The sequence below is a fragment of the Carassius gibelio genome, chromosome B13 (assembly GCF_023724105.1).
Source record: "Carassius gibelio isolate Cgi1373 ecotype wild population from Czech Republic chromosome B13, carGib1.2-hapl.c, whole genome shotgun sequence".
Taxonomy (NCBI): Eukaryota; Metazoa; Chordata; class Actinopteri; order Cypriniformes; family Cyprinidae; genus Carassius; species Carassius gibelio.
The window spans coordinates 14,054,910-14,079,242 of NC_068408.1; the positions used below are offsets into that span (position 1 = coordinate 14,054,910).

Consider the following 24,333-nt stretch of genomic DNA (forward strand, 5'->3'; position numbering starts at 1 on the left):
TAATTTGAACTCCTTCTTTACTTTAAATCACCACCGGGGACCCGCAGATCATGAGCATTATCAGTATCGCGCTTTCGTTTTCTTTTGGTGTTTTGTTTTTGTTCTCAAAAGTCCTCCAAGCTAAAGAAGATGATGACGGAGCCCAGGCTACAAGGCCAGCTAACCGGTCTAAACTGGTTCTGACACTGGAGGGGGTGCAGCTGGTGGAGAGAAAAGTAGCGTTGTTTTCGCCTTTAGCGAAAAGGAACCTGGAAGCATTTGAGGAATCGGCTGCAGGTACAGTGTAAGAGAGAGAAAGAGAAATCAAGTAATAGAGGCAGACAAGCAGACTGAAAATGAGGGGTAGGAAAAAAGACAAGCAGACAACACGACCGACGAGAGAGAGAGAGAGAAAAAGAGAGAGAGAGAGAGAAGGGTGAGAGGAATTGTAAAGGCTAGAGTGAGTGCGGGCTATGACACTGTCTCATCAAACAGCTGGACCTCAGCCAAGTTCATCTGTTAATGGACAACCACCATAGGGCCCCAGCACTCCCCCTTCATCCAGCACCTCCCTCACCCCCTCAAACCCTCGCCGCTCGCTCTTTCTCCGAAAAAGAAACAGACGTAGATTATTCTAAAGCCTTTCCCTTTTTGTTGGAGATAAACAAAGTACTTCAGGTTCAGGGCTCACCCTGGGACTCTGACAAAGCAATCTATCATCCTGTCTGGCTCAGCCAGTTTGACCACACTGAGCCCAAGGAGGCTAATGGGCCCACTGGACAATTTTGTCTTTGTGTGGATGCCCCCTCGACTCTGCCACCCCCATTCCAATGCCCCCTCACAGGAACAGATGTGCTTAACCAGGCCCTCTGCGACCTGGATCCATTCCTTCCACCATTTTATCACATTCAGTGGGGTCCAAAAAGTGAACATGCTTCTATTTGCATATTTGTAATGCAAAAAAATATTTTTTATTATCAGATGATTATTTGAGTGGAAACGTAGAATTAAATATGAACATGAAATTCAGATTTTTTTTTTGTTTTAGCACACAAGCTGCATGAACTCACATGCTTATGTCAAATAGGATGATTACGTTCTCCAGAATGATCCAAAAACTTGATTGAGTGAATGAATCCCATGATCAATACGACAAATCTGCATAGTTAATAGTGCCGAATCTTCACATTTTAAATCATAACTTGAGAATTTTCAAAAGACAAAAACATTTCTTCCCAGGTTTAAATTGGATTTTGTATAGCAGATTTTTAACATGGATACTGTGTTTGACTTTAAGAGAAATATCGAAATGAGACAAAAAGAAGAATTAGGAACGAAAATGAGAGTTGTGTGAGAGATCCAGCAGGGCAGAGAAGAGATAAAAAGAAGGGTTAGCATTAGCCTCAGACGTGTCGAGACTCATACGGCTTCTGGATTTTCCCTGGAATGACATGCAACGGAGAGAATGAAACTCAAGAGAGGGAAAAGTATAAAAGAACAAGGGAGGGATAGGGAGAGAAGGCACAGGAGAAAGGGAAAAAAGAACTGGACTTAAGGGTATTTTAGTACTTGCTTGCGGGGATTTTCAAATAGAGGGCAATTTACTGCAGTTTTTGTCTCGCAATCAAAGACAGCATTATATATTCTTTTCATACCTTTCCTCAGTTAGGTATAACATTTATCATAGTGTCCAATATTTTTTGCAGTTGATAAATAATGTGGAATATAAAGACATGTCACCCATACTATTATAAACCTTAGAAAGTTCATTCTGTTGCCAAATGCTTGGATTATTTCAACAATAAATGTAAAACAAAAAAGAACCAAAAAAATGTGGCAACATATTCCCTTAATTTCTTAATGTTTATAAAATACAACTGACTAAATGTATAATGTTTATCTTTAGTTACATTATCTTATGAACAACCAAAAACTACAGCGACTTAGGTCTCATGAGCCACAGAATGGTTCATGAAATCGGACATACTGAAATAGAAGACTTGCAGATCAAGTCCAACTGAATTAGACTGAATATTACTGCAGCACCTTTTATTTTTATTTTTTTTACTAAAAAAAATAACTGACTCATAGGTGTCATTTGCTTGGAAATCAGACGTCACTGGTTGCGCAGTGTTTTCAATAAAAAGAACTGGCACATAGGAGTCAGAGGCTAGGAAATTGGACTTTGCATTGCACTGAATAGCAATGCATAAAAAACAGTTCTGGCTTGCAACTCTTGGTTCCCAACTATATTCTAGAATAAACATATAGTGATCACTTTTCGGATGAAGTTTAGAATATGTCTCCTCCCACTTTTCAGATCGTTCTGTTTCCGATGACAGCTGATACAGGGGTTAAGGCAGCCACAACATGAGCAGGTCGTCTATATATCATGCATGGTCCAAATACACAGGTAAAGCCCCACTGTGTGTTTATGCATGCATGTGTGTGTGTGTGTGTGTGTGTTGTATGAGCTCAGGCAACAGACTAGAGACAGCAGCACCCATCAGGGATAGGTTCCTGTTCAGAGCACAAACAGACACGGTTCACTACCCCCACTGTGAAACAAACAGTCCAGAGCCTTTGCCAGGATCTCATCTCACACTTACACACACACACACAAGTGAATGCATGCGGCACACAACAGATCACATAAGCTGACTGCAAGCAGTCCAGAGCAATACGTCTCAATCAAACAACAAACATAATTCCCAAAGGATGACAATACACTCTGCTGTACAGGTGCAAAGAGATGGTGACAAAGAGGGAAAAGAGCTTAAAGCTGAATTAAGGATGAAATTAGACACAGATGGCTAAAGGGAAGACCTCAGGATGGAGAGATTGATAAAGAATTTACTCCTTAAGTCCGCTAATCAAGGAGAAAAGAGAACTAATCAACCCATATTACAGACATCAGACATGCCGCCCGGGATGGAGTCAAGCGGACAGCCAGCGCTTTCCCCCTAAACATGCACAGCCGTTTCGTTCTTTCTTTACCCATTTTGAGACGATAAATTATCCATTAGATTTCATCATATCTTACTAAGGCAATTACATCAAGAAAATGATAGCGCGTGTGCAATCAATTATGCATGCCCTTGGCCGGAGACCAGAGGCTGGGAAGTCGGAAAGGGCAGATCCACTCTGCACATGCACACAAACAGGCACACACACACACACAGACGCATGCATGCAAAGAAACCCATACTACACCACGCTACACACACACACACACACACAAATAAAAAAAAAGACCCTGGATCTCACAGATGTGCCCCATCAGTTCATCTTACTGCCTAAAAAGTTCATGCACTTAATAATTTATTTGTGTTCTGGATACGGTTTCCCAGCTGAATATTAACAACTTTGAAGCATGCTCACAGTCAGGGTAGGGCTAAAGGAGTCCGGAGGAAAAAGTGCCTGCCGAGTCCCACCGGCCCGAGTCTATTCTCCTCCCCCTCCAACCCTGTCCTCCCCTCCTCTCCTGAAAGTGGCGCGTCCATCCGAGGAGTGAACCGTGCAGCCGTGCACAACTTACTTTTTTCCTGATTAAGAATTCTTTTTCATCGCAATGTAGGCTTCAGCGCTCCCTCAAAGCACTTTTGGTGAAAACAGGCAAGGAGAGAAAAGAGAAAAACAGCAATATGCAAAATATGAAAAAAAAAAAAAAACTATTTACCTTTTGGGGTTTTGTTTGTTTGTTTGTTTGTTTGTTTGTTTGTTTGTTTGTTTGTTTAGTTTAGTTTATCATTATTATTATTATTAAAATTATCAACTTATTATTTAATTCTTATTTCATTATTAAAATATTATTTTATTATTTAATTAAATTTCATAACATTTAACTTTTTCTTTTATTTCAGCTCTCTATCTGATTGCTCATTATAATACATGCATGAATTTATTTGATTGATATTTTTTGTCCACATGCCCACTCTCAGTCTCTTTCTGGTTCAATTACATATGACAGTCTCTCTTTTGGGAAATGAATACACTGATACATGGCGAGATGTGTGTGTCTGTGTGTGTGTGTGTGTCACTACGTGTGCATTTCCATATGGGTTCCGACTCTATGAACATGTTTGAGATCTGGAACCATTACAGCCACATGTCCACATGCGGAGGGACACACGCAATGTGCTGAAAGATTTAATTAATTTCCCTCAGCATGTTAACAGAGAGCCTCACTTAGTAAGACAAATCACTCTCAGAAAATGGCACTAGCATTTGAATCCCAGCAAGAGTATGTGTGTGTGTTTGGGGGGAGGAGGTGTTCAACATCTGCTTCCTTGTTGGGAAGGGGTTTACGGTGGGTCTGGAGCAGGGAAAAAAATGTACAAATATCGTCATGTGCAGAAGGCAGAATCATTGTCAGTGTGTGCGTAATTTGAGTGGTTAGACGAGGCTCTCTCCGCTATCTCTGCAGTGTGCTACAACGGCGGGCTGAGCCGAGTCTGATCAGCAGTGATTAAGTGCGCCGCTGTATGCAAAGTGCATTAATGAGGGTGTGCGGAGTCATCAAGTAAATTAAATATGTCAAATCTCCCGGTGAACTTTCAATCTTCACATACAAACGTTGCTTTCATTTACAACCTCCATTTCTCGCTCAAAATCCGGGATGAAAAAAAGCAACGCTCAGAAGCAATTTATACCTTTGCTTCCTTTCTTCTTCTTTTTTTTTTCTCCACATGACCCTCTCCCCTATGTAAGCATGCACATACACACTTACGAACGCAAGCATGCTTTCTCATAGACAGCTCCCTGCAGAAGGTCTGACAGGCCATGCTGATGTGTTCAGAATGCGTATGGTAATAGGCCAATCAAAAATGCAAAACAATTGGCAATTACTGAGAAGACCTAATGGTCATTAGAATTTACAACTAGGTAATGAACTAAAGTCTGCCCACACCATGCATATTCATAAAGCAATTTAGGCTTTGAAGATTAAAGAAGTGCTTAAAATTCAAATGAGCCTGAGCAAATTATCAGTAAGATTCAGTCAGGAAGTAGCGGTTTGTGTGTGTGTGTGTGTCACCAGCACATGTTTTTACGAGTAGATGTTGCACCATTTTCCTTAAATTTGTTAACAGGAGTGTGCGTGCGTGCGTGTGTGCATGTGTATGTGTGTGTGTGTGTGTGTGTGTGTGTGTGTGTGTGTGTATGTGAATCCCATGGGCCTGACAGAGGCTAGTGAGGGTCTAGGTGTGAGCTTAGAGACCAATCAGCACAATAATGGTTGCTTAACCAAGCTGATTTTCAGCTTTACTCGACTCTTCAAAATCTTTATTTGCTTCTATTTGGTTTCATACAGATCGGTTAACAAAAGATAAAGAGGAAACGCTTTTATGGCAATTGCCGGCTTATTGAGTAAATGAGCATTTGAAAAGCAGTTCAATATTTGTGGTAGCAGACGTCTGAGGAGGTAGAGCTGTAACAGAGGTAATAAAAACCTAGCTTTAGTGCAGACATAATCATTTGTTTTCCATTAGTTATGCAAATTACAGTGCTGATAATATTTACAATAAAAGCAATTCAATTAAATCAAATCAAGGCTACAGGTAAGTAAATACAAATACACTGTATCAAAACTTTTCAGCACTCATAGAATATGAAAGACACAAAAAAAGAGATGATTTGGTGTCTTTATCAATTAAATTGAAGGTTGATCATTTTCTTTTAGTTGTATATATATATATATATATATAGTACCAAAAAAAATGTTGTACTCTAAAATGCCATATCACTGAGAAATATATAAAATTCTCTTCAATTACAAAAGCAAAAGGAGTTTTCAGGTGAGCACTCAAAAAAGCATAATCTGAGTCTTGAAAATGAAATGAAATGAAAGTGAAGGTTGATATCTGTGTCTAACTGTACACAGATCAAATATTAGAGCTCCTGTGGTCACAGGTAGGTTGAGCCTGTGTGGGCTGCAGCTGGGCTCTGGGCGGCTTCATCCCACTCAAATCTAAAAATAAAGCAATTAACTTATTGGCAGGCAGGAGGGGAAAGAGTATGACAGGCCGTCCTGCTCTAGGTGAGGGGTTGTGACCCACACGGGTCTCCAACACAGTAAAGAAGAGATTCAGAGCCCAGTCACCACTGGAACTGACAGAACAGGACATTTCTGAACATTCATATGGATCTATAAACAGTATACACACATATATGTACATACACACACACACACAAAGCTACAGTGAGCTTACTGTACCGAATATCTGGATATCTGAATACCCAGCAAACAGATAACAAACACACTAAAAATAATCATATAAACATAACCAACCTTATAAATGTATCTAATGCAATCTTTTGTTAAACTCTATTTTCTAAATTTAACATATAGTGTCTAGATGACAGAAATAATCAAAAAATGTCAAATAAAAGAAAATTAGGCTAATCATTAATCTTTGAAAGATCGCAGCTCTCGTCACGCAATGCGTCTGCATACTGTCTCAGCGGCAGAGTCTAAAACCACATACACACACGCAACTACGTGTACACACACATACACAAACACTACAACCCACTAAAACTAGGCAGGCACCCAATACCAACATGAGCAAAGCAGGCAACTACCCAAATCACACACAAACAGCGAGAGGGAGATACGGATGGCAGCTCCAGTTGTGGCACGCACGCTCTTGAGGACCTCACAGGGGCGAGGGGTGTGGAGTGGCTTCAAGTGAAAGGTTTTGATGGAGATCCACCAGCCTGCAAGAGACAACCTGTCCTGCTTAATACTCTGGTGTTTTTTTTTAACAGAACCGGATCAGGAAATGGGTATCTAACGTCCTGTCTTCACCTGTGTGAACTCTTGAGGGCACTTCCCTGAGAAAAAAAATTCATTGCTTAGAGATTGCTCTTTTATAGTTCAGGTGGCTTTGAGTTTTAAGTAACTTTAAGAGGGGTAAAAAAAAAAAAAGAAGAAGAAAGAAAGAAAGGATAAACATCTGAAACAACGTTAAGCTTTTAACAGATGTTTAAAATCCTGTAGGATACATACAAATAGACACAAAACTAATGTGTAAACTCTAAAATTATAGTTTAGATAAGTCTGTATAATTCAGTTTTGGCAAAAATGTTGCTCTTTTATAGTTCAGTTGACTTTATAGTTTCAAGTAACTATTTAAAAAATCTGAAACAAAATTTCTTAAATTCTTTGTTTTGCTTTAGGAGAAAAAAAAAACTCTAGGAGAAATGATAATAGACACAAATGAGATGAAAGGTTACATATAAACAAGAAAATGAACGTGGATAAATTAAAATCAAATCAAACAAAGATTTGGTTGCACACTTTTCAAATCTAGGCAAATCTTATCAGTTTTTAGACATGGGTAAAACTTTACTAAAACTATGAGATTGCTAAAGAAGTTACAAAGGGTAATGAAAGATTTTTTTAACAAAAACTGACCTAATTGATAGATAAGTAAAAAAATATATATATTTAAGAGAAATTTGATTGCAGACTTAGATATCTTGACAAATCTGAAAAATCTGAGATATCAGCAAAAATAAAAATTTAATCTCAGCACTGTTTGGAGCAACTGTTGAGATATTAAAGTAATCTCGTTTGTGATTTTTCTTCCCAACAGGTGGGAAGCGGACCCCCTTAAGAGATTAGTAGAGACAGAATGATAGAAAGAGCAGCAAAACAGACAGGAAGGGAGAAGAAAGAAAAAACACTGAGAGCTGAAGGTGTCTGTAGAGACTCAAGTCCTGCCATCTGTAACCATTAGAGCCCAGATGAATTGATCGTATTGAGCGACCTGGCTGGCGCGGGGGCATAGCTGGTCAAGGTGACCTCGTAGTGGAGTTGTGTCCACCCAACAATACCAGTAGGGATAGAGAAAGAAGAAAGAACACAGAAGTGAAAATTTAACTAGCCTAGCTCTGAAGCAGTGACGAGTCCATCGCATGTGTCTGACAGCGTGTGTGTGTGTGTGTGTGTGTGTGTGTGTGTAAAAGGTAAACAGAGTAGTGGAGGACACCCCTCCTGAAGCCCACCCGATGCCTCCAGCCATGCTCCGTGCCAATTTCTCTTTGGCATTGGCTGCTGAGGGATGTCCTGCAGTACTAGTGCCAACTCACACACACACACACACACCTCACGGCTGCAGAAAACCACAAACAAATGCACAGGCCTCTTGCAGTCACACACACATGCACACGGCCTAGCAACTCTCCACCATTCCTATCTGTGTTTATAGAAGCTGTCTGTAATCCGCCGAGATTTATAAATATGCTTTGTAGTACATAAACATTTTTATGGACACGTTCCTCTGAAACATCTGACACAATTTGAGAGCTGCAATATGACAGGACCCAGTGGGTCTGCGCGCGTCCACCCACATACAAAACACGCACACATGTTGGCATAAATAAAATTTGGAGATCAGACCAGAAGGGAGCTTGGATATCAGTAAAACGACCACAAAATCTCTCCGCAGAGGCATAATCACACTTCTCACGGACCTAAAATGAAACTCTACATCTGCACGTGCCTCCGAACAACAACAACAGATACTGAGCGTTTTTGCATTGCTTTTATTTTTCACCTAACATCCGGCGGAAAGACAAAGCGATCGCTCGAGGTAGTCGCAGAAAGACGGCGTGATCAGGTGGCATTATGGAGATGAGGACAGACAGAAAGGAGAGAGCTGGATATTTCTCTTCTTGTGATGGAGGAGGCGATGCCATTGTCTGCAGGAGGGAGGGATGGGGGGGTGAGAGCGTCATTGGGTGCTAAGAGCGTATGAAGGGGTGCGGGGGTGGGAGAACTGAGACGGAGCGGGTGGCACCGTGCCAGGCAGTGCCCGTCTGGCTGCTAAATACCTTTGTTTCCTTGTATGCCCGCTTTGGTGCAAAAAACAGGTAAAACGGTGTGATTTTTAAGGTTTAAACCTTTCAAATATACATTTTTCACATAATATATCTCATTTTCAACTGAATACAAATAACTATTGCACAAATAACAAAAAAAATGGATTCTTGTTTTTTCCCGTGCAACACAAAATTCCCAACCGTAGCCATGTAGCCCATTAGATGAGAATGGCGAATGAAAGGAAGCCGTCCACCCCCACAGCACCGAGCCGACTGTATCATGCAAATCAAGCCCGAGGATGCAGAATATCACAATGTTTCTGCGAGGGATGCTGCGAGACACATCTCCACATGCAGCAAAACAGCTCCAAGAGAATTAAACATATTTCTGTGCTATTATTACACCTCTTCCCTCTGGAAAAGCTCTGCACACCTCTCACACACACACATTCGGTACTGCTATTTTTTCTAAGATCAGACAGGAGATGGTACACATATGAAGGGACTAGATACAAACACACATGGGCATACAACAGCACGGTTTTCTTTGAAAGGGACGACCGGTCTTGTGTATGAAGAAATCTTGCCGGTGAAGGGAAATAAAAAGGTTTGGAAAATTAGAGGAGAATGCCTCCACCCCTACAATTTGAATACATATTCATAAAGAGCCACTTCCAGGGCACCATCGCCGATCGGGTAAGACATGTCTCTTTGTCACTTCCCGATAATTCATTTTCTTGATTTCTTGAAAAAAAAAAGGACAAACAAGGTTTGGGTGTCGCCCCATATTAAGCCATGACAGCCAACACACACATCTGCACAGATAAAATGATCTTGTGACACTAAGCATCATCTGTGTACATGCATATTTCCACATGTCCCTCTAAAGAAAGTCTGTTACATCTGTCAAAGACACTTCACGGGGCGGTTCTGAAAATAAAAACAACTGGCTCTCACTTATGACCGAACGTCAGCTAACGCTGCTCCTCAGAAGTCCTCTTAAAAAACGATCAGTGTCAGCACACTCGCTCCCTCACAGCTGAAATCCAGAAAGGCGCTTTGATGATAATTATGATCATGACAGATCGTCAAGCTCCAGATAATATGTGATTGAAAAAAAAAAGGAGGAAGAAAAAAACAATAAGGAAAAAAAAGCTTAAATTGCTGGGGTCTTTGTTAAGCCACTCATTTGGGTCACATTTTGGCACAGAAAATTGCAGGCGGCTCACATGCCAGACAATCGCACACAGTGTAATTGATTCAATATTAATTGGATGCCCCTGATTTACATTGACTGCTACAGCCATATGCATAGCAGAGAGGGAGAGAGTGACAAAACGGGCAAGCGAGCGGGAGAGTTAGAGGCATTAAAAACCCACCCAGCAAAGGCCATTTAAAAAACAATTATCTGTATTGAGGTCCGTTCTGCATGGCGGCAGTGTTAGTCCGATCTAATCTGCCGATTTATTGGAGAGCAGTCATAATTTCTGAAGGGCTGCCATAGCGAAAGACAGAGTCTTGAAAAGCGCTTGACAAAAAAAAAAAAGTTCAGAGCTCCAAATGGCCCCATATCGTGAGCCAAAGCGAATTCAATCTGTTCCATCGACATGTTTTTGGACAAGGCGTTGCGAAACAGAAGATCATAGGATGTTACTCTGCATAATTTTTACATTTCATCAGACATCTTATATTGTGCGGCAAAGGACACGATGCCGATTATATCTACAGAGCGGATTCAAAGCTCTGGGAAGAGCATTAATTCAACAAGACACTTTTGTGTCAACCTGTCTATTTTTTGCCATTTTCAAGAACTGAAAGGATGCAAAATCTCATTTAAGGATTAAAAATTAAATAAATACATTATGACTGTATCAAATCACTGCATGGGAGAGGAGAAGGTCTCGGTTCTCTCTAGTAAGGCCTCCTCACAAGGATACATTGTGCTATTTGGGGTAATACACAATCACACACACACGTGTGCATTGCCACTTTATATGCTCACACAGCAAATCCATTCCTCTGTGACAGGTACTGCCTTCTCTCACACTGAGCAGCTCTATATGGAAATGGAGTGGTTACATCACACATACCAATCTCCTTATTTGGTCGTCTGAAATATAGTCTAATGATCCATCTTTAAAAATAGATGCAATAAATAATAACAATTACTATATAAAATAAAAATATGACAAAATAAAAATAAATAAATGTAACAATAAAATATATAAAAAATAATAAAATAATATATACAAAATTGTAGAAAACAGAATTTAAAAAGTTCCCTTAAAAAATATAGAATAACTATATATATATATATATATATATATATATATATATATATATATATATATATATATATAAAATGATAAAAATGCAATAAAAATGTTTTTCTTAAAAGCATTGAACTACCAGCTTTCCTTCTGCAATTTTGTGATGTTCTAAAGCACCTCTAACCCAGGTACACACACACACACACACACACATACTCAAATTATTCTGGTTTATACATTCATGGTAAGCTGCAGTCACAACTAACCTTGAATATGTTATGTCTGAAATCGTGTATAATATGGCTAATTAATATCTCTTCCCTGTCTGACCTGCCATGGCAGCAGATGCAGTAACACGCTGAGAAGCTGTTATGGACCTTCCCACAAAATTGTTTTAAAAAAATAATAATAATAACAAGCACACATAATACCAGTGACCCAACGCTATCAGCTGAACCCTGATACATTATGATGTAAATGAGTTTAATAACCCAGTTTAGTGGCTGACAGAAACAAGAGACGTGCGCGATAGCCGACTCGCATTAAGTTTGTATAATTTGTGCTCAAACTGCATCAACATGCTTAAAACAAAGAGGGCAAGCAGACACAAATGACCCCATTCAGCCTCCATATCTGATCAAATTTAAATGTACTATAGCACAATCCACAGCAGATTATTGTAAACATTTATATGCACACAAACTAGGAGGCTTCTCAAACTATGCAAGAGGGAACTGTTGGAAAACAACTTGATACTTGAACTCAGCAGACGATAATTAGCCCAGAGCAAAGGGTCAAGTCCAAATGACTGTTGATGGGGCTAACCGGACCCAGACGCTTCCTGGAACCTGATCTTTGAGGCAGACCAGAGAATGGCCAAACATAAAGCCAAGCCAGAAAAACAGGCTGGAAAGTCTCACTCTCACATTTTCTACATTTAAAAAACAGCCACTCTAAATCGCCCCACCAGCAAAAAACACTCATGGACACATCATAACACGCCGACAACTTAAAGCAGTTCATTTCACTTAGCGCCCAGCTTAAGCAAGATTAGACTTACGCTGCTCTAAGATTCCAGGGTTGCCTTTATTTTAAGCTGTTTACAGTGGAAATTAGGGACTATCTTTTTTATGACTGTATTTTCCGTGTTTTATATAGTGCATAAAGCCAACCGCTAATTAAAACGCACGTCCACAAAACTAAAACAAATAATTAGCAATGTGTTATTGTTTCCTGACAAACCAAAATACCCGAACGGCCTTCCATTTCCTTTCCTTTTTTGACAGAAAGTGAAAATGTGCAGGCGCGTATTTATAAGGATAAGATGTGGCTGTGCAAGAACCCACAACGAAATCAAGATACATCTGTCGGGACCACATGAGAAAGGCTGTGCAGCACAGAGAGGCATTTCCCATGAGCCTGTGGACACACACCAAGGGGGATGGCCTCTTCTCTCACAGCAAGGACTCCTCGAGCTGCCCCTCCAGTGCCAAAATCTCCCCCTCTCAATCCCTTTTATTTTTCTCCTCCCAGTAGAGATGAGCAGTCCGTCGTGCCATAAAGAACACACCCTTTGCACTCTACTTTAACAAATCTGTAACTTTTAAGTCACAGTCTGCCACTTTGGGCCTCATTTGATTGCCATGGAGAGTGAATGACAAGTTACCAGAGGATTTGAAACACAAAGTGCAAATGTGCTTAAATGTGCCGAAGCATGCAGTCGGTGGTGGGAATGTGTGATCTACGGTTCGAATCTGAGCTTAATTATCCAAATCTCACAGAGTCCATCTGAAAGAGATCCTTGATTCCAAGCAGCTGAGATCTTGGGATAATAAATCAGATTTTAAAAGTTTTTTTTTTTTTTTTATCTTTGTACTCTATGAAGTAATGCCGGTTCCTCTTTTGGTCTTCGTAATGGCTTCTCACTCTGAGGTTTGATTGAATATACCCCCTTCCCCTTCCTGCCCCACAGCTTTTAAATATTCAGCACTCTGATTCGTCTCCAAAGCTACGAACGAGACACCCCACCGAGAAAGGACATGTGTCTACGATATGTGGCCCACACAACAACTCGGCTCCACCATGAAATGTTCCTCACACAGATACACGCACAGCCTTTCTATATTTAAAAGACAACTGAAATGGGATGAGGTTACCTGTAATGTTTTCCTGTTTGGGACAGATTCCTCGAGAAGACGTCGATAAGCAGTCATCGTCCTCCGGCGTGACCTGGACGCCCACCTCCACGGGTTTGGAGGCTCTCCTCAGCTCACCGTGCGAGGGCGAGGGGGGCTTATCCACTGCTTTGTCCATGCACAAAGTGCCATTGCACTGCTTCCTTTTGTGCTCAATAAAAATAAGGATGTCTCCCAAAGGGAAGTTCATCTGACACTGGCCACAGGTGAGCAGGTCCTGGTCTCCCTCTGGAGCTACCTGTACCAGCCCGCGCTGTTCCTGCCTCTCCTCCGAGACCACGGCAGACAGGGGCTCGGCTGCACGCAGGAAGAATCCATATGCGACACAGAGGGAACGAAAAACAGAGGGAATATTAGAGACTGGGTGCTGTAGTGAACGCAGTCAAGATGAGGGAGCACATAACAGGATAAAAAGAACAAGGATACACAATTTATGTTAATTCACCACTTTAATTTAGCTTATAATTTCAAAACCATATTTTACATTTCTGATCCGTAATTACCTTACAAGTTATGAAAAATCATGATAATTGAAAAAAAAAAGATTATTAGTCACTGTCAGTTAAACTTCAGTGAACAAGCATAAAACATAAAATTCACATAAACTTGACATCTTATTAACATATGATTTATTATGATATAACAGTAAAGACAACAAAATTGTGTTATATTTGCTTTGGTGCATTAACATCTGTGTCTAAAACTGCAGTAAATTCATCTCAGTCTGACTCTTTGTTTCAGTCAGCCATACACACATCTGGATCATGAAATGACTGTATGGACAACACGTGTAGATATCCAGAAAAGCCGACACAAGTCACACCTGCAACAATACAAGCTTCACACAGTAAAGGCTATTAGCTTTTTTTCCCCCTCACGATAAAGTTAGCTGTAAGGTTCACACAAACACGCGCGCGCGCGCAGGTACTTTTATAATGGTTGTTTAGTGAAATTTTGCGCAGAGGTTACATTAGCTTCCTAATGGTTAAGAATCTTGACCTTCTTTATAAGCTGCCAATTTCATGCTTTAATGAACCTAAAACCACAGAGAATCAAAAAATAGATTTTAATTTTAGTGGGTGATGATTGGTACAGATTTTGATAAAAAGGTGTAAGGATCATGTGCAGGGCGGTTAAATTTACCTCAGCCCAGTCTGGGGCAGATATTGAGGGGCAGATGTGGAGTATCTCCCAGACGTGCTTATGAGGATCATTTCTGACACATTTGCACATGTAGGAGAATAACGAAATGTGATAAATCTCCCTTCTATATGTAGTAGCTAACGCTTTTCGCTATAGTTTTGATTTGTTTTTCTGCATTTGTTTTTTTTTCGAGATTAAATTCTCTCCATTCAAATCAATAAAAGAAAGCCTACTCGATTTAAAGTGAACTCAAAGTATTTAAGGACTGGTTTCTAGATACAGAGGGATACATAGAGATATTGATTCGTAATGAATTCGTAATGATAACAGCTGTAAAACTTCCAGTTAGGAGTGATTGTGATAAAACACAGAGATAATCGATATATGCAAAACTTCAGTCGTGATTTAATAATAATACCGAGCGAGGACTTCTAAAGTTGGTAACGTATATTTCAGCTTCAATAATATACGTTACATTAAAATAACAGCTTATATTCAACACTTCAGTTAGCAATAACAATTATATTATGTACTTATTTTACCATCGCAGCTGCGATCAATAGACATCCGCATGTAGCCTATGCATATTTTTTTAATTATATCACATAAACTTTACACGACTGAACAGGCATAAATAAATGTAAAAATTATCTATAAGTATGTTGCAAAAGAATATTTGACATTCTAGATCCTTCAAAAACAAATTAACTTTGCCCAGAATGTGTAAAAACTGAGGAAAGCTATCACAATTATTTTTTCTCAGTTGCTTTAAATTCCACCACAATCAGCGCTGCTACTAAAAACGATACTTAATTTAATACTACTTATAGACATTCATTTTAAATAGCCTATATAGCTATTTAAAATCAATGCAAGTGGTAAAAATTAAAATGTTGATAATGTTTTCAAATAACACTCATCAGAAAAAGTAGGCTATCTGTGTGTAACCTGAACGTGAACATTTAAAGCTGGATTTCAGTAAAGTAATTTTTAAAAGTTTGTAATAACAGCTTCTTCGTTAGAAATTCTCTTTCACTTTAAAAAAAAAACTGCTTTCCTTGTAATTATGAATTCTCTAGATAAACTACATTTGGTCTATTATGTCTGAACATCCTTTGTGTGTACTTGATCAAGGTATACTTACAAGGTATACAAATTCTACATTTCATGCCAGGTTAAAGGACGGGGTGAAAAAAAAACGGTTACAAGTTCATATACAATACGTTTCGCTCTTGCTAACATATGGTCAAATATAGATAAAGATAGCGGCGAAACTGATCGGGTTCGAGTCTAGTTTATGATCGTCGTCTGCCCCCTAGCGGTGGATTTCTGACACGAACAGCAGCGAACGCACGGAGTAACCCGCGCTGAGATCCCCACAGCCTGTGTGTGGAAACCCGATAATGTTACACGATACTTTACAATGTTACAACAACTCGGGATTTGTGTCAAACATGTTTATCTAATAAAAGGCGGACTGATGCTTTTGCAGCTTTACGTTTGAAATATAAAATGGTACACATCTAAAGACAAGAAGATAGGAGCTAAAATGTTTTCGGTTCGTCGTGCTCCTGACAACATTTCAGATCCATAAAATAAGAAGCAAACTTTATTTACAAAAATGCAGCCTACCACAGTCCTTCAAGGCATGTTTAGGTTAAAAAATATATATAATAATAAAAATTGGAATGATATTACGGAGAACAGCAGTAGAATGCTACGAATGTGTGCATACAAAAAGAGCAGAACTGGCTGGTTTTCTTGATACACTTGTATCTAAATAGTTGCGTTACATTTAGGTTTCGTCTTACCTTTGTCACCGACATTTAAGACAAAATCAGGCCTAAGTGAAATCAAATTATCCTTGAATAAATGCAAACGAAACTGCAAAGAGCGTGGCGTAAAATCGTCTCCTATTGCTTTTAAGCGAAAGCCCATACGAGTAGATCAGAATCGCGTTTGGCTTCAAATGTAAGAAAAGCTTACGTTTAAAAATCGAATAGATTTAATATGCAGATGTCTTGCTCTGCGATGTTAGTCTCGCACAGTCGACTATCGTGCTATATTTGCTGGCAGTGGGGTATACGCGCACGCGGCGCTTGTAAACAGTCGGACACGAGATTTTTCCCAATCAAAATTCACTTCCACTCTTTGAAAATCTTCCAAAAATAGTGCGAGAGGGGGGAAATCCTGCCCAGAGTCACAGACAGACAGCGTTACGGGACATTCCACGAAATGTGAGCGCAAATTCGCGAGCGAAAGCACGCGTGTATATACCCACCACAGTCCGGTATATGTGAGCGCTTGCTCTTAAGTGGTCAAAGCGACTCGGGCACGAGAGCCAAGACATATGCGCCTAAACACCGAGTCGGCACGAACTTCTCCAAGTACAGCGATGGAAAGCAAACTTTTGTGGCATTTCGGCGGACGAGGGTGCGCGTTAAAGGCATTGCAGAGATGGGAACGCTCTCTTCACTAAAGTCCACTTGATCTGCGCTGTCCAGTGTCCAGTGTGTCTTCACTGAGAATTACGCTCATCTCCAGCAACTCAACGCTACAGAACGGAGCCAAAAAACAGGTAAAGCGAACGGGAACAACATATATTTGTCTTTACTTACGCGAAAAATCCCGTTTGCTTAAGTGCTGGGGTTTGCCTTGCTTGCGGCGAGACATGGTGGTTGGTGGTGGCTTTCAGCTCGGTTCACATCGGGAGAGCCGGGTTAGAAGGGAGACTCCAGAGAAAATATCTTCATCAATGCCTTTGACATCCAAAATAAATTAGAAATAATACAAAGATGGCGCAGGGAAGATGGATTGTGGGATAGCCGTCATGGCTTTTTTTGAAAAGAGAGAGAGAGAGATGAAAAAATGGCAAAAGCCCCCCTGAGCTGCAAGTTCAAGTGCGGACGTGACGTCCCTGCGAACTTGAACGTCAGGAGATGGATGGACATAGACATACAGAACATGGGCAGGGCAAAGCCGTGGAGTGGGAGGAGGGAGTGGAAATAACAAAACCAATGGACACTCATTAGGGGCTGGACATGAAAAATAGACCCGAAGAAGCCAATGGACAGAAAGATCAGGGGGCCGGACAAGAGGCGAGAGAGAGAGAGAGAGCGAGAGACACTCGTGCACAAGAAGAGAGAGAGGGGGGGATATGTTTAATGAAAGCAATGTGCGCTGCGGCTAGTGTGTGTGTGTGTGTGTGCGTGCGCGCACGCGGGCTGGGGGTGGACGCAGGAAAACAGAGCACGAAAAGCCAATGGACAGGAGATTCAAGGGGGCCGGACATGCTATATATACAAAGAGAAGGGGAGAGGAACCTCTCATATAAGGTTTCGTAGTGGACACTGATGGTGCTTCAAACACAGTCACTCAACTCCTGGTCAAACAGTCAGTCAGTCAGAAGTAGCGCGCAAGCTGCTTCTCGGCGAGACACACGATCGGGTTGCGCGAACAGGACAGACAGGTTCCGAGCCGGGGCATGTGGGTTCAACCGCCGCGCGCGCTGCCACATTCCTCCAGAACAGACAGAAACTTAAGGGACATCACATAGAGAGCGGCATAGGACACTCGCTCGCTATGTAGGTGGGACTTAAATACTACAAGAGTGTAATTGTAAAAATATAACAAAACACTGACGAATAGATTGTGGGAGCAGCCCACTAGAAAGAAAGGGGACGGGGTAATAACTTTCAGATGTGTGCAGATTATAGAGAATGGCGACTGGAGGGGAGGAGGGGGGTGTCAATAAACCGCCGCCGCGTGGATTTAGAAATATAAAGATGCTGTAAACAGCGCCGATCCATTCGAAATTAAAGAGACATGAAGCGTATAACCGAACGCGATGACAAGCTAGTTCAATCCACGAGGTGGGAGGAAGAGAGAGACACCCCTGCGAACTAGTAGAAGTACGACCAGACTATAGCGACTGCTCCAGAGATTCAAAGCAGAGGCTGCGTGAACAAGTGACAGTCAGCGGGGAAAATGCACAATTCAATAGGGAACCGATCGGAATTGAAGGCGAATGCTGGAGATAATACGTGACCCGTGAGCAAGCGAGCGAGCGAGAGAGTGAGTGAAACTGCTTTGCAGGCTTATACGCTGACATCTTTGTCTCTGGACCAAGACTGATCGCTGAGCTGGTGCGTGTGTGTTTTTTTTTTTTTTCTCTCCCTCTCTCTCGGCGCGAGGTGTCAGACCTTTACGCGAAAGTTGAGTCAGATTTGCCATGGGTAAAAAGGTCAACTCTGCGCGCGGGCTATCTGGGACTGGCAATGGATTCGCTCGACTGTACAACACTGCCGATGCTTTTTAGGTCATTGTTCTCAACAAGTGCATATGATTTAAAGCACCGTATCGATCTGAATTTTCTATATAAAGCCTTTGATTTCGTGTCAGTGCAGCGCACTATTCTCCAGCATGCACAAAGGGAGCAAGACGCATTTAAAGCACTTTTAAGAGTACAGCGCGTAAATTGTATTATTCTTTAAAAAAACTTTTATAATAATAATAAGGTGCTTTTAAGCAAAGAATGGTATTCAAAGAAACATAAAGGGTTCTTGTTTTGGCTATATGATTATTTGTATTTCATAAGTTAATTCAGATAACTGCTTTGATTTCTAGGCTCTTTAAAACACCAGCATAAATTGGTTTCTGGATAATAAAAAGTAAGCATAGAAGATTATTATATACAGAATCAAGGCTCTAATTATGACTTTTATATGTAAGCGCCTGTTTCTGCGATCGTGAAGCGTGATTGACAGAAATACACCACGGATTCCTTTAGGACCTCTCAAGAGGGATTGTGCTCTGCAGTCCTTACATCCCACAGAAAGACTGCATTGTTTAACCTCGCGTGTTTAAAAAAAAAACTTATTTATTTGTTAGGATTAATGTAGTCGGAAACCGTTGATTGCAGGCTATTGTAAAAACTTTAAGTTTGCATGAAACCATCTCTACAAAATCAAAAGGAATATTTCAGTACGCGTGAATATCTAATATTAATGTGGTTAGGATGCGACGTGTGTAACCAGCGTTTGCTTTCGACTGAACGATCGTTCTATATAGGCTTTCGATGCTGGACAAATTTGGGGATGTTCATGCATTTCAGTAACACTAACCATGGCACGTGCCCACTCAGGCCATTGGCTGATGGACCGCCTTTTTCCCCCATATTTTTACTTTACTGAAAGTCTGTCCCTGCTCCAGGCGGGCATTGATCAGCGCAAACGGAGCGTTTACACCTCCTTCAAGAATGGGAGCTATCAGGCAGCAACAAAGCGCCGCGTACAAACAGAATCTCAATATGTAAATGACAATGCGACTGATCCCATCATAAATCAGCCAGACGTTAAATGCATTGCAATATCCATCTCTTCAATGCACGGTCAGGCGCGCTCGCTCGTACAGAAAAGGCGCTTTTGTGTGAGAGAGTGTCAGAGGAAGCGACTGGAAATGAGAGTGAGAGGAAAGTGCGATGACAGATTCATGCTTAAAATAACGTCTCAGCTCAATGCACCAGGCCCTGTGGATGACACAAAAACCAGATTGCCAAACCTACATAATACCATGACTATTGCTGCTAGATCACTTTATTAAAAATGCGACCTTCATGGCTAAGGTTTCACTATTTAAGACTACCAAATGAATATTGGTGCATGGGTCAGAAGAGGGAAAAGAGCAAGACAGGGGTAGTGGCTCAAAAACGGAATGACTGGCCCCTTGGGCGCATTTTAATATATGGAAATGACCGAGGGCTTATGCGATAAATCAACGCCCATCGCCCTGTTCATGCTTCACTCCTCTCATTTTCCCACTAGCTCTGGCAATTCATCAGCAGATCTGTTTTCCTGCAACTGTTGTCCAGCGCTGATGTCATGTTGAAAGAGGGGCTTTAATGGCATTTAGGGTTTAACAGCGAAAGATTAACACTGAGTAAAAACCCTCGCGTGCACTATGTGTGTATGAGATAGAGAGAGCGCCAGTGTGTTCATTTATATCTGACTAACTTTAATTGGAAAGAGTTTTCAAGCTAAAAATGAGCATTATGTGGCTTTTTGTTGTAATTTCGTTTTCTTTATCCGCATGCATTCCATTTGTAAACATGATAGATTTCAAGACTATCCCATGATTTGGCCAATTCTTTTAAAACTTTTAGTTTTAGCACTCAAAGAGCACCTGTCAGTCGTTACTGAATATTTGATATAAACGAGTTGTCTGGTAAATACTTTTACCTCTAACACCAATCTGTGTCCAAATGCAAAACAAAGAAAACATGTTATGAATCCCTCGGAGTTGGATAATGTTGGAGAAATACGTTCTCAATAAAAATTTTATTTATTTATTTTTATTTATTTTTGGTCTATTAATTGCAACGTTCTTGTTGCACATTAAAATTGCACGTTATTAATATTTTAATTTAAAAAGTGTACATTTACTTCTATATTCTCTTTAAACTTTCTTATAAAAGAGATTACAGAACAAATGAGAAATGGGGAATGTTTTACTGATTTAATCCAAATACAGAGCCAATAGCCAAGTGAAAAAAGGTTAATAAATAATATATGCCAAATATTTATTTGCCTCTTCATCGGAGTATTTTGTTTGCCAGATGTGGAGATTAGTATGTTAAGATCTCCATACTGTCTGGTTCACACAGTTAGTTTGAGGATGGCATATAGATAGACTTTGGACTAATTCACAGACATATAAAGAGTGAAGGCCATACACTGACCCTCCTGGATGGAATTAAACCGGCCTTGTCTTGTTGCTGGTTCTAAATGAAATGGCATGTATCTCTCAGATATTGTTGTAATCATGCTATTATCCTCTTACGCGTTCCTCTGGGACAGGCTCTGCGAATCGCGGTTGAGTAATTAACCATGTAAAATGTCACTGTAAAAAAAAAAAAAGTGAGAATTATTATCGAAATTATTTTATCCAAGTGCATTCGCTTCCAAAGCATGTTTATTTAACAGAAAAGACCCTAAAAAGAAAGCTCAGAAACTCCATTAAATCAGTGCAAGCTACATTTCCTCACTTCGCAAAGACGAATGTTATTTGACACAGGAAATCAGACTGACCGTAAAATGAATTAGGCCTTTTCGTGTCGCCTGTGGAAGACTTTGACCACCTTAAGTCTACATATCCCACTGAATACAAGTTTTACCTCAAAGGACGGAGAGAGGCGAAATGGGAATGCTCTTAAAATCCCTGGTAAGTCAAGCCTTGCCTTCTTTAAGGAATTTTAAGCTTCAGCAGTTCAGACAAATTCGCAGACTGAAAATTAATATTAATGGCTAGATTTCACAATGTGGCATTATCACACTGAGCGATGGGTGGGCATGCCATCTGGGTTTTGGCAGGTATTAGATATAATCAAAGGGATTACTTCTCTGTGGGCGAAATTATAAACGTGCGTACTGGTTCTTTTACAAAAAGCAACGGCGTGTGAATGTGTTAAAGAGAAGAAAAAGAGCAGAGACTGAGAAAATCAGATTACCGGTGAGACTACACGTGGACACATGCTATAAGATGCAAAGACTACAATTATTGTGAGGGGAAAAATGCTTTAAGAGAACAAGTAAAATACACATTCTCAATGTTATTGCGCAACCGTTGTTATTTCAAGGTGACGAACTTCACAAGTTCATGCCAGACTGTGTTCATACTAGTTATTAATCTTACGTTAATGACATGATGAATGAAAACACACCAGGGACGCCACTCGTTTATCTGTTAAGGCTTACGTTGAGCTATTTTCATGTTCATTGTGCATATAAGCTGTATAAGTTATCACTGAAAAGAGGTTGCTTAAGTTATGACATAATGTAAAAACACATATGTTTCCGTAAAGCATATTATGAACATCTTTTCACAGGCCTATGCGTTAACCCTACGACAAACTAATGAACGACACAATTTACATCCCCGTTCTGTATCAGAAACCGAGTATCCAGGCCAAGAATAAACTGCTACCATATTGTCTTTAATGCTAAATTTAGATTAAGCGCAATTGGTTATCAGAGACACTGAAGACATAAAAACTCTAGCACTTTTTAAACAAGATACACGCTAATATGTAAAATATTAACATAAACGGGATAAACATGCTACAATTAATAACCTAATAAATGTTTATTATATAAGCGAGATAAAAGGATAAACGCTGAGGTCATTAAAGAGATTTCTGGTGATAGACAAGGAATCGCGGAGTTTTAAGATATTTATTTAGTGAGCAAAAAGCAATGTGCCGTGCTCCAGGCTCCCTCTAGTGTTTAGAATTATGATGACAAGGAGTTGGACTTTTCTTCACAAAAAAGAAACCTACTGAGAGAAGTGAATCAACCAACTTGATTTTACGACATTATAGACCGTTAGATTGAACGAGTAAAAAAATGATAATTAAAAACAAGACTTTTTACAGCGGTATATGTTTGGGATTTCAAACTGAAATCTGGTTCTTTATTAAACTGTCAATGTTCTTTTCCTCATGTTTGAAATACGTTTTTCTTTAACTTTTTCTTTACAGCTAAAATACGTGTAAAACTGTTCTGCTATTTAGTTGCTTGGTTAATTAATTATTCCTTATTATTTTACAATTTGTAAAAAAAGAAAAGAAAGAAAAAAAAAGTCTATACAATACGCAATGCAGTGTGACGATGCATTACGGAGAAGATGACTTGAAGACTTTATACAATTTATAGGTCTACGTCTATAAATGTTTTTTGTTTAGATTTTTCTTAATAATGAGGAAGATGATAATCATTAAGGCAACATGAAAATTATTGAAGTGCAATGAATACTTCCGACCAAACACCAAAATGACAAAATTATAAATATGCTTTAATGTTTGCCTTGTTTTTGACTTTTTGCACGAATTGATGTGTAATGCAATTATTAAAATGTTAAAAGTTTAAAGAATTCGTATACACATTGTAGTATGCATCTTTCTTACGTTAGATCTATGGCCGTTTGAATAATTTTTATGCCTCCACGTCAGCCTTAAAATGTAGAATCTCGACCAACTCCCACCTAAACCAATGAACAGTCATAGTGCTATGATATACAAAGAACGACATTTCGAACATTACAAATCAGAGATGCAGTGTATATGCAATCTCTTATTCGGTCAGAAATACAATCTGGTCCGAATATCTTGGCATACTCCTGATATCCAGCAATAATTTGGTAAACTGATTGAACTGAAATGTTTCAATCAGACTGAGGGATTCTGTTGGTTATAATTGCTTCAGAACCATGGACAGCGACCCTTGCAAATGGTTCCCACAGCCACACAAACTCTGGCATCGTGAAACCTTGTCTGTAAACACGGGAGACATGCCCACGAAACTGCAGGAAAAATATTGCCAACTTAATTGTCTTTATTCCATAGCGTGATAAACAACAATAACAATAGCATATCCTTCAATCTGACAACGCACTGATCCTGATTACTAAATGCTTTCCTGCAGACTCTACAGCGACTGTTACACTAGCACATGCTTTAGTTAGAGGGATAATGCACCTAAAGATAAACATTCAATCATCATATTCTCACCCTAACGTCTTTCCAAACCTTTTTTCTTTTCTGTGAAACATAACACAAGACATTTTCTGTGTTGTTTTTTTGTGCATACAATGAAAGTCAGTGGGTACCGAAATGGTTTGGTTACCCACGTTGTTCAGAATATATTATTTTGTGTTTCACGGAAAGAAATTCATACGGATTTAGAGTGACATGAGAGTGAGAAAATAATGGCCGAATCTTTACACCTTAAAGAACATGCGGAACAACTGCAGCTGTTTACCTGTTGCAAATAAGAAAAAAAGGTTCTAACATATGTAAAAATGTTGTGTTGTCTTATTGAAATACAGCATTAAAGATGTTGATTATATAATATTGTATTCTATTGTGT

At 39.9% G+C, this 24,333-nt stretch overlaps 1 protein-coding gene across 3 annotated transcripts in view; it reads right to left on the reverse strand.

The window, feature by feature from the left end:
* Window positions 1-17,358, reverse strand: part of LOC127970238 (B-cell lymphoma/leukemia 11A-like) — a 51,401-nt gene extending 34,043 nt beyond the window's left edge. The window contains exons 1-2 of one of the 3 annotated variants that reach the window (XM_052572629.1): window positions 17,032-17,358; window positions 13,232-13,567 (exon numbers count right to left, since the gene is read on the reverse strand). In XM_052572629.1, coding sequence (XP_052428589.1) covers window positions 13,232-13,567; window positions 17,032-17,086 — 391 coding nt within the window. In that variant the 5' untranslated portion in view covers window positions 17,087-17,358. Of the gene's footprint in view, window positions 1-13,231; window positions 13,568-16,224; window positions 16,471-17,031 lie in introns of those variants that run through there. The other 2 variants (XM_052572628.1, XM_052572630.1) reach the window with 2 other exon arrangements.
* Between the last annotated feature and the right edge of the window lie 6,975 nt (window positions 17,359-24,333).